Consider the following 11,869-nt stretch of genomic DNA (forward strand, 5'->3'; position numbering starts at 1 on the left):
GGCGTAGAACAATGCTTAAGATTATTCATTATAGACCCCTAGATCAGAATCAGAAGGCAGTCACTCTCGTCACTGTTGTCACCGCTGTCACTCCCCCGGTCATTGGTTGCTATCGGTCCTATCGGTGCTCTTGTTTCTCTTGGTTACCACGATTGTTTATTTATTTATTTACAAATGGCAGACTTGCGGACCATGTGGTATTGAACACTTTACGAAGAGAGTAGTATGTACACATACCATGTCTTAGTTTTGTATTATGTAAAAGTTAAATGAAGCCTGTAATTTGAAAAATGGCAGATATAATAGTTACAAAGTACTGTAGTGCGCTTCAAAGTGAGGATAGGAAGAAGAAGAAGGAAGCTATTAAAGAATTGTCTAAATTTCTACATGAGCACGATTCAGAGATTGAAGTGACTGAAAAGGTTAAAATATATAAAAATATTTTGCGCTGTTTTAATGATAAAGCTGAGGCTTGTAGAGAGTTAGCTGTCAAGGAATTGACCAGCATTATATCCTCACTTGAACAAGAGGATGATTACTTCACATATCTCATGCCAGCCCTGTTACAGCGGCTTGGCGGACAAGAACTAGTTGAACCTTCAGAAGAAGTGCGTTTGTTACAAGTTTATTTGCTACACTGTGTAATTAACAAATATCGCCCAACACTGCTGCCATCTTACTTAAGTGATATTATACAGATATTAGTAAGAACGTTAGTGGATCCATATCCAAAAATTAAGTCAGAGAGCTGTGAATGTGCAGCACATCTTTCTGAGACAGTTCCAAAGCATTTCTATGTTCATTCGCAGTCACTGATATTACCTATGCTACAGAGTGTCACTCACCAGCATTACAAAGTGAGGATTGTTGCTATCACTGCAATTGGTAAGTTGGCAATGATAAAGGAAGGATTTTCTACTGCTTAGTGTTTAAAGTTCAAGAACATACTTTCATTTTATGAGGCTGCATTCTTTCGTGAAGTACCTGGTGCCTGTAGTAGGGTATTCAGTATAACACATTTCTGTGCTTTCAGAATCTATAACAAGTTATGTAATATTTTGTTACAGGAAAGGTTATTCAGTATGGCAATAGTAAGTCTGTGGATACTGTTATTGGGCACCTTGCAGAGCGTTTGTTTGATCAAATCCCAATGGTACGTCAGGCTGTAGTACGTGTGACTGGAATGTGGCTGGCAGAGTTGCCAGATCGCTATTCTTACTTTCATAGACTTCTGCCTTTGATTCTTACAAGGTGAGATGCAATAATCAGCACTTCTCTAGATTTAACTGACTAACTCCATGGAACAAAGTGCTTCTTGAGAAGCTAATAGTTTCCCAGCTATTCAAGAAATTCACAGCAATTTATATAACCCACAGGATCATTATTATGTAGGATTTGAGGTTCTCACAGTGTTTTCTGCCTTACAGCACCATATAGTCTGTTGAAAGTCAGCCGTTGTTTCAGAGGAACGTGCCTCCATCTTCACTGCTTGGCACCTGCTTTCACGCTGGTCTCTAACTCAACTTTTTCAACACTGAAGATGGAATTGATATGTTCCTCCAAAACGGTGGTTGACTTTCAGTGGACTACATGGCATTATATCCCAGAAGATAGTACTCTTTGATCAGTACAATGTTCACAGGAGACCCCACTCCTACCCTGTGGTCCCTACCATAAACCAGATAAATTCAACCCTCATTGTCCCATCCACTATCTATACCTAAGTTTGATAGTCATCTCTTTCCCTCAGGTTTTCTTACCGGAACCTTGTGTATACTCATTTTCTCTCTTCCATGTGTGCTATGTCTTCCACGCAGTTCATCCTCCCTGATTTTATCACTCTAGTAACATATGGTGCTTTGCTTTGTGTTCATTTTCATAACTGAATTATTTTTTATGGTGAGGAGTTGTTAGCCCCACGCACCAACCCCTAAGCTGGAGGATCACCCCCTTGCTGGCTCTCCGTGACTGCTTATTCAATATATTCACAGCTTCCCTCCATCCACAACCTGAAGACGCATCATGCCATGGTGACAAGGAACCCACCTTGGATTGATCTGGCTCAGGATAGGGATCAGTGGAGGGCTCTTGTAAACATGGTAATGAATCTTAGGGTTCCATAAAATGCTGGGAAATTCTTGAGTAGCTGCAGAATTGTCAGCTCCTCAAGAAGGGCTCAGCTATATTAGTAAGTAAGTAAGTAAGTAAGTAACATCTGGTGAAAAGTACAAATTATGAAGCTCCCCATTTTGTAGTTTTCTTAAAAAATGCTATGATTTCTTCTCTCTTAGGTGTAAAGATGTAGAGGAGTAAAATTAAAGGTCTGCATTATTCTTTCTCTATTATTTCTGACCAGAGATTGAAATTAAATTTCAATAGGCCATGCATTTTAAACTTTGTTCAGATTCAACACCATGAATGTAAATTGGAAGTATTCAATAAATGGATGCAAATTTTAATTAATAGTGATTGTTTTGTTGTGTATATGTTCATACTTATTATTTTACACAACGTTTTCTTTAAACTAATGAAGAATGGTGGAGCTATACATCCACTCCCCCATATGTGTTCGTGGCATAGTGCTCAATTAATTAGGCACAGGGACAACTTTACTTTTCTACAAAGGAAAGTTTGAGGTCTTACTGACTTGTATGTGAATGAATACTACTCTCTTCTGGTATGTGTTCTTGTTTATGATTTGTTTATTTAATGTTGCTTTCAGTATCTTAGATAATATAACATCAGTTAATTGGTTAATTAATGGTTAATGAATTGGATAGAATTTGGAAGGAAGCAGTTATGGTATGTATCCCAGCATTTGCTTGGAGGGACTGAAGAAAACTATGAAAGAACCTTGGTCAGGAAAGCAGGTCCTCAGGCCAAGGTTAGAACTCAGGATCTCCTAAATATGAAGCAGAAATAATAACCACTGAACCATGATGCCATGTAGTTTGGTGGATATGTATGGAAAGTACCTCTTAGTTACTTGTAGTGAAACACCTCGGACATTTATTTATTGATTTGTGGTAATTTTTATTGATTACAATGTATTACTGTTGTGCTGGTCACCCAACATAATCGTTATTTCTTAGAACAGTATGTTTCATCTGCTATGTAGTCATATTCAGGTTCAAATATATTGTGTAGTTTGTCATGTAAATAGCAGTTAACCTTAGAATTTGCTTCCAGCTTCACAGAGTTTAGCTTTTGGTTTTGGTTTATTTGGTTCCATTTTTAAGAAGGTTAGGTTTTTTGATAAAAAACAGTTATCTGAAAACTATAATAGGTCTGTTTTTCTTTTCTTTTTACAAATAAACTTCTATAGTTGGAAGTGCTGATATGGTGGGCAACATGGCCCAACATCAAATTGATGTCTCTGCTATTTTATCTGTGATTGTCTTGGGAGTGTTGTTTGACAAGTTTTATATTCAGTGCCAGTTGCACACTTATGAATACTCTGAAATGCTGATGTATGTATGTATGTATGGCAGTAAAGTTTTAAAGTTACTTTGGTCACCCATTATTATGTAAGTACCATTACAAATCCCACAGAATTGATGTTATTGGTTCCTATGAAGGGGAAAAGAATTGAATATAAATACTGTGAGTTCTGTCAAAGTACATACATACACACAGATATGTGAAATAAGTTTCTTCTTTTAAATATCTGTGACTATTTCAGTTTGACTGATGAAGTTCCAGAGGTGCGGACAGAAGCTGTAATGCTTTGGGAGGAAGCAGGGAAACTGTATATGCAGGAGAATGAACATGACTTGAAAGATGAGATGGATTTCCTGACGGATGAACCAGTTCATTACCCTCCTCATGGTATATCTTCCACATTAGTATCTGGACCCATTGCTACAAAAACATTTTTTTAGTGAGATAGTTATATTTTGAACATGTCTAGGGTGAAATAATTAAATGAATTATGCATAACAGTGGAGAGTATTTGGTTTTAATTTACCTGTAGGACTTTAAAGTATTAGCGTATTTGAACCACGTTTTAGAACAGTGAACTAGAAAAAGCCATACAATGCAGCTATTATATGAAAAGTATCTACTTGATGATGACCTTAATTAGTCGATATATGTCATAGAAATATCATTTATAAGTGACAGTGTAGCACACCAACAGTCTGTGAGCATGACAAGAAGTTGAACCTTCAAGACTGCCCCTGATTATTAAATCATTAACCAGCACAACAGGATGTTAAATTATAATATATGTATTTACTATTCTAATTTATTACAGTTCCAAAGTTTTCAAACAGGTCATTTTAGCACAGTAAAAGATATCACATAACAGTGCTGAAAATGTTGACATGGCCCAGATGGAAGGTTTAATGAGAATATTTAACACATCATTGTAATTTCCATCAGTTTAAATTGATTGTGCATTTATCCTATAGAATTATTCTAAATGTATGTGTTGAAATTTTAGAAACAAGACAAAATCTTGGTTGCCGTACATTGGTGAGTCGACATTTGTGCAAGATTGTGCCAGCCTTGGTCCGTGAGCTAGAGGACTGGCTTGTAGACATTCGACTTAAAGCCTCACAGTTGTTGTACTCATTGGTTCTGAATGCTGAAACTCACATAACTCATCATCTGGAGAAGATTCTGGATGGAATGTATCGAGCAAGCGGCGATGAAGATAAGAGAGTTGTTATTAATGTGAGTTTTCATTGCAACCTTCATACTTCCATATCTCTAGAAGATTCAAAGTAGTGTGGAGTTGGTAAGCATTGTTGTCAGAATAGTGGTTGGTCAGAGTTGTTATTGTCATGTTGTTCAGGTAGTGACTGAAATGTATTCAGCAACTTAATGCTTCCTCCATAGTAGTATATGACATGTTAGCAGGCTCTGGCTTCTCCCATGGAATTACAGGTTCATTCACGCATAACGTGTTGTGAGATTTGTGATGGATGAAGTGACAACAGAGTAGGGGCTTCTCAGAGTCTCCCAATTTCCCCCTTCTCATCACCATTCCACCATTGCTCCTTAATCATCTGTCACCACCCCTTTTGTGTGTGTGTGTGTGTGTGATGGCCCTGAGCAGGGAGCACATTGTGACATTCTCAGTCTGTAAGTTGGGGGCTTTGTCTCTGAGCTGGCTGCAGAGTGAGGAAGTTAGTTTATGTTATTAACAGTCTCTCTTTTGGTTGAGTAAGCTCTAATCCTTTGACTATCACTTAAGAAACAAATATAAGTTACCTGTGTGTTATCCAGTTTTGTAATCATTGTTCATTTATTGTAAATGCAAATCTGTTACAAAGGTGATCACATTAAGGCATCAAATTATATGGATTCAGCTTATTTTTTCATTAGATTTTCTCAAATATTGGCCAAGTCAGAAAATGTCTCAAACAAATTTTAATCAGGTAGATTCTCCTGTGTCCATACCAGTTGTACAAGTAGATTCTAAAGAGTCCTGACGATATTGTATAACATGCAGAATTACTTGGTTTTTGGACTTTGTCCATCATCTGGTATTCTAGAAAATAGAAAACATGATGTTTCAGAAACTGGATCTGTTTCCATTCTCAGATGAGGGGTTGAAGACACCTACACACTTGGGCCCCTTAGCAAAAGCTAACCTCAATCACTGAACAACCCCTACCAGATTTACACAGCTATTTAATCACATGAGACCAAGCTAATTCAGCTGGAGATAACAAGAAAATATACAATAAAAACTGTGATAAAGCACATGCATTCATGGAACTGGAATAGAAAGGGGGTAGAAATTTCTGCTACAAACATGACCAACAAAACCAAGTACATGACCACCAATCCAAATAAAAGAGTGTGTGGGGGGGGGGAATGTGAAGACATGTAGTATCTACCACTAGTGCCATCTGTGGAGTAAAAACCTGAACACTCGAGACTGAAACCATATGGAAGGCCATGAAGAATCTGTCACATCATACAGATCTTCTCTGTCAGTTACAAACTTCATTGCTGATGAGGGGAATCCAGATAGGAGAAATATCTGAACTGGGTTGGCTGGTTGGATTGGTTAAGCATGCCATATTGTCCAACTCCTTATATTTTCTGTCCCTGCTGTTACTTTCAATTTCCGAGCCTACTTTATGACCCTCTTCATGGACATGTTGGGCTAATTTTGATTTTTCTAACAGACCCTGTTGGAGATCGTGCCGTTTGAACTACTCTGAAACACCCTTCACATATTCTTCTTATTATTATTATTATTATTGTTGTTGTTGTTGTTGTTGTTTTTGTTGTTATTTATTTATATTATTTAAGGGGACACACAGTAGCATAGTTGGTTGAGGCACTGTGCTACAAGCCAGAATGTCGTGGGTTCAAGTCCCGATGAGGTCATTGGATTTTTTCAATAAACTAATCCTTCCAGCCACGCTATGGCCCTGGGTTCAACTCAGCCTCTAACAGAAATGAGTACCAGGAATATTCTTGGAATATTCTTGGGAGTAAAGGGTAGCCGGCACATAGGGCTGACAACCGTTCTGCCCTGTAAACAGAATCCTGCAGTTCATTTTAAGTGTAGGATTGTTAAAGGGTTAAAATAGAGGATAATGCACAATAGATCATTGAAGTTCACAGTGCAAGGGCCAGCAGTTAGACCCAACCTTTATGTGAGTATGTGTGTGTGTGTGTGTGTGTGTGTGTGTGTATATATATATATATATATATATTTTCATCACTCAGCTTACTTTTTACTACTCAGTATACATATTTCTAGGTTGAGAATGCTGCAGAGTTGATTGGGTATTTTGTTCCTGCTGACACATACTGCAAGCTTGTGTTGCCTACAATGGAGGACTCTGCTAATGCAAGACAGCTCCATGTGTTTGCAGCCATTCTGAAAGGAAGTGACAGGGCCACATTGAAGGAGAAGTTGATAGATATAGGCAACTTCCTGAAACGTGCTGAGATCTGCTGGAGCAAAGAGGTACAACCTGTCATGGTATAGGGGCAATGGAACAATGTGATGTATGAGGGAGAGTCAGTAAATAGGTCACAGATGTGTATAAAATGTAAGACACATGAACCTGGAAGAAAACATTTATTTCTGAACATATCCTCCACCAGCCAATACCTTTACCAGTATGTTGAAACCTGCAGCATAGAAGTCCTATCACTGTTGTCTCAGCCACTTCCAAACCTTTATTTCAACCTCTTCATCAGTGAAACATTTGGCACCCAGTTATGAACCGCTTTACATGCCAAACAGCAAAATGACAGAAAATGTTGAAAAATTTGAGAACTCATCCATGAAGACTGTCACCGAACAATCCATGAGCTCGCAGACACTGTTGAGATCAGTTATGAACGCCTGGAGATCTTAACGGAAATTTGAACATGCACCGCATTGCTGTGAAATTTTTTCCCTGACCCTTGACAGATGATCAGAAGCATGTAAATGTATGTCTTGAGTTACGAGAGAAGGCTAATGAGGACCCAACTTTTACCTGTAGGATCATAATTTGTGACAAAAGTTGGATTTACAGTTATGATCCAGAAACAAATCAACAATCATCTCAGTGGAAGAGCCCACAGACACCAAGGGCAAAAAATGCATGACAGGTCCAGTGTTCAACAAAGGGCATCCTTATTGTGTTTATTAGTGTGTGTGTGTGTGTGTGTGTGTGGGGGGGGTTGTTCACTGTGAATTTGTTCCCCCTAGCACTATAATCAACTCTGGCTTTTACTGTGAGAGAAAATTTGTGACAAAAAAGACCAGAACTCTGGCCCAAACACAAGTGGCTCCTTCATCATGACAATGCGCCCACCCACACATGTCTGAAAATCACAATGTTTGTGACTAACAACAACATGGCTATCATTCCCCATCCTCCCTACTTGCCAGACTTAGCCCCATATGATTTCACTTTGTTTCCGAAATTGAAAATGAAACTGAAAGGTCAATGTTTTGAAACAGTGTCTAACATCCAAGGGAATCGCAAGTGATGCTTGACAGCATTTAGAAAAATGACTTCCACAGTGCTTTTGAAGTGTGGAAGAAATGATGCAATCGCTGTATACACTCCCAAGGAGACTATTTTAAAGGTGATGACAGCCAAAATTGAGTAAGTTAAGCCAGCATTTTTTTTTTCCTGGTCTGGAAACATTCCACTAGAACCTGAAATTGGGCTGTGCTGCTACCTAGTGATGCACATAGGAAACCTATTACAACAATTACAGCTGTTTTACTTCCATTTTTGACCTGTTTACTGACTCTCCTTCATATGTTGTGTCTCCACTGTTTAGCACTGTAGATGTGCTGTGAAGGACTGCCACATTATGGCAATAAATGCTGTACTTTAAGTACCTTCATGCCTTTTGCAGATGCAAATAGGTGATCACATTGATGTGTCTAATGTTGTGGCTTTCCATCATGGTACAAGGTCAGACTTGTGCATTTGACCAACTCAGTCTTATACTTGTGCTCACGTTATTTTATCTGTACTGTTATTTTTAGAACACAATGGCCCATTTATGGTCTATCTTATTGTTTGTTTTTAACCCAACATCTCTTGTCATATTCTTGAATTTTATGTACAGTTAGTTATACCTCTGCAGCCTAACAAGTGTGTAATTTTATGGTAATATTTTACCTATTTCTCTTTATGAATATTTTAACTTGAATTTTATATGGGGGCAAATAACCGAAGCTGACATGCCTATAAATTCACTCTCACAGAAACATACATACATACATGCACACACACGTTTGTGTGTGCATGCATACACACACACACACACACACAGTATATGTGTACATGAATCTGTTTGTTGTGTAATTAACAGCATTCTCAGTGTCCCATACTCTGTACTGGTTAACCAGTGCTGAATTGGAAAGAATGTAGAAAGAAGCAGATGTGGCCCATTTGATCTACAAGCCCAGCATTTTCCTGGAGGGATTGAGGGAGACAGTGGAAGATGGCAGTCAAGACAGCTTGTGTCCTGGACAAGATTCACCCCAGCCACATTCCAAATACAAGTTAGAATCCCATTTTTGTCAGGAACACATGAATCATTTTTTGTCTGTGATATTTATCTTGGGCTATACTATTTAGCTCCGATCTACAATCAGTCAAAATTAGCACTTACACATGGAATATAGGGAGCTGGGATAGCTCAGTCAGTGTAGGAACTAGAGTTGGCATTCAATTCCTGTCAAGGGCAGGAGAGTTTTCTCTTCTCCCTAAAGTTCAGAATGGCCATAATTATTTAGAGGCTTACCCCCATGTCCTGTGTACCTATTCATAACATAATGGTTAGGTAAGTAAAACAGTAAAGCTATCTCTGTACCAGGCCATGAAGGCCCATAGGGTTGTGAGACGTTGAGGGTCCCACATTATCTAGACAATCGGCTCAAAGATGGCAGTAAGGTTGTCAGCCTTACGCGCCGGCCAGGCTTTACTCCCGAGGAAAATTATTAGAATTAAAAAATGTTTTCAGTTCTGAATAAAACTGATATGGGGGGGGGTGTGCATGGTGAGCTTGGTGATCAAATGGTGATCTCTCATTCAGTCCATAATTGAATGGACATACCAAAGGCTGTTTAGTTTTAGATCTTGTGACTGGAATATACAAGGGCTGTCAACATTTGTTATGTATATCAGTGATGCTGACCATCTCCTTAACGTGGAGTAAACTGAACATGCCTTATTGGTGCTCCTAGCTTACAAGTCAAGTTTCCTTTTTATGCTGATTTGGCAGAATTCAGGACAAAATTACAGACATTCTTTACAAATATAATGGGCTTGTTTTTATTAATAGTGGAAAAATCAAGTATTGCCATATTCTGGTATCTTCATACATGATCTTCCTTGAAGCTTGGTAGTTTCTCAGCTGGTCAAAAAATTCTGCACTTTTACAAATCTTAAAGGTTCATCACCATGGTTAACAAAAATATGCCATTGGACCCTATCCTGAGCCAGTTGAATCCAGTCAAAACCTTCATACCCTTTTTGTAGATTCATTTTAATATTATTAGTGGAAGTGATTCATTAGAAATTCGTTGGAAAGACTTTTACATACTTTCATTACGTCCTTCCTTCCTTCTTTATTTCAATCCCTTACCTTTTGTTTGATCAAAATGTGAAATTACACTCTGCATCAGTTTTGTTGAGCCCTGTGTTCTCTGTCTCTTGCTTCGCAAGCATCTTGGTACAGTGTGGCAAGTATCTACCTAACAGAGACACTCATTCTGACCTCCGTTGCTTGGTATTGTTACATGAATTGCTGCAGCTACTGTATGTTCCTGTTGTGGGCAGTAGAGCAGGGCATGTGTACAGAATCGTAGCAGCTAGTCCCCCTGAGAGAGAGCCCAACTTATCTGGTGCCAGGCCATCTTAAACTAATGTCATTTGTCAGTAATCTGTAAAGTAATTGATACAAAATTCCTTGGAATACATGTAGACAGTACACTGTCTTGGAAAATACATATTGAACAAATTATACCTAAATTAAATGCAGCTTGCTATGCGATGAGATCAATTAAGCCTTTTATGTCACAGGAAACATTGAAGATGGTTTACCATGCCTACTTTCATTCTATTATGAACTATGGATTAATATTTTGGGGGAACTCTTCACATAGTGTAATAATTTTTAAAATACAAAAGAATATAATTAGAATCATTACAGGATGTAGAAGTAGAGATTCATGTAGAGAATTATTTAAGAAATTAAAAATTCTACCGCTTCAATCGCAATACATATTATCGCTTCTCCTATTTGTTGTTTACAACAAAGATAAATTCAAATTAAATTCTGATGTCTATAACATGAATACTAGACAAAAATACAACTTCCACCTGCCCTCATCAACTTTATCAGTATATCAAAAAGGAGTCTACTTTACTGGCATAAAAGTGTTCAACAATCTGCCACAAAGTATTAAAAACTTGGGCAATGATACTAAAAAGTTTAAATCAGAGTTAAAGAATTATCTACATGCTCATTCCTTCTACTCTTTAGATGAATACTTCAATGTAAATAGAGAATGATGTAAAATTAAGTTATATTAATTTTTAAGCTAAAATTGCCTGTACTTATGTATGTAACCTTTTGACTTGTTCTGTATCCAAAGGTACTAACCTGCTTAGGATTTATAGAATGTAAATAAATTCAATTCAATTCAGGCATTGCGATTAGCTGTGTTCTCTGTGAGTACATAACACGAACACACAGATTGTCTCCTCTTTTATACATATGATTGTTCTCACATATGTACTGGCTCTCCTAAGTAGTCACATCCCTTTACATTCCTCCTACTAACATACTCTGCAATTCATAATCTTCTTTCTTTGATAGAGTAATGTAAATGAGACTTCTTCCAGTGAAGAGTTTTAGATAAACAGCTGTGTTTCTTTGAGGTTATGTTTTCTCACTGTTTAATGTATTTTCCAGGCAGTGTACCAGATAAACCTGCTCAACTGTTGCTGTAATCTGATGCTGGTCTGTGAAGATGACTGTGTAGTGATCGGTTACCAGCTGTTTGTGATTATGGTCTCAGTACTGGGACTGTCTACTCAGGAGTTTGTCAGTAACAAAGCACTAGGTATTTCTGATTAGCATCCGTTTGGCAAATATAATTGCTTTCGATGTCTTGTATTCAAACCATGAACATCTAAACCTGAACAAAATTTAGTTTGGTTATCAATCACAAACATCATCAACGAGAGAATGTATTCACATGACAATGGCAGTATATTCAATTTCCTAAAAAGATCCCTACAAGAGTCTCTAGGTCCCACTCCAGATATAATCCTTATGACTTTTTTTTTGTAATTTAAAAACTCTAACATTATTCGTTGAGTTGCCCCCCAAAATTATTCCATACTTAAGAATAGAGTGGAAATAAGAAAAATAC

General features: G+C 37.7%; 1 protein-coding gene across 1 annotated transcript in view; it reads left to right on the forward strand.

The window, feature by feature from the left end:
- Nucleotides 1–119: 119 nt before the first annotated feature.
- LOC111875416 (dynein assembly factor 5, axonemal) overlaps nucleotides 120–11,869 on the forward strand; it is a 22,036-nt gene continuing 10,286 nt past the window's right edge. Inside the window, exons 1-6 of the mRNA XM_023871656.2 lie at nucleotides 120–885; nucleotides 1,068–1,251; nucleotides 3,683–3,828; nucleotides 4,445–4,677; nucleotides 6,728–6,937; nucleotides 11,407–11,557. Coding sequence (XP_023727424.1) covers nucleotides 291–885; nucleotides 1,068–1,251; nucleotides 3,683–3,828; nucleotides 4,445–4,677; nucleotides 6,728–6,937; nucleotides 11,407–11,557 — 1,519 coding nt within the window. The 5' untranslated portion in view covers nucleotides 120–290. The remainder of the gene's footprint in view (nucleotides 886–1,067; nucleotides 1,252–3,682; nucleotides 3,829–4,444; nucleotides 4,678–6,727; nucleotides 6,938–11,406; nucleotides 11,558–11,869) is intronic.

The sequence above is a fragment of the Cryptotermes secundus genome, unplaced genomic scaffold (assembly GCF_002891405.2).
Source record: "Cryptotermes secundus unplaced genomic scaffold, Csec_1.0 scaffold15, whole genome shotgun sequence".
NCBI lineage: Eukaryota > Metazoa > Arthropoda > Insecta > Blattodea > Kalotermitidae > Cryptotermes > Cryptotermes secundus.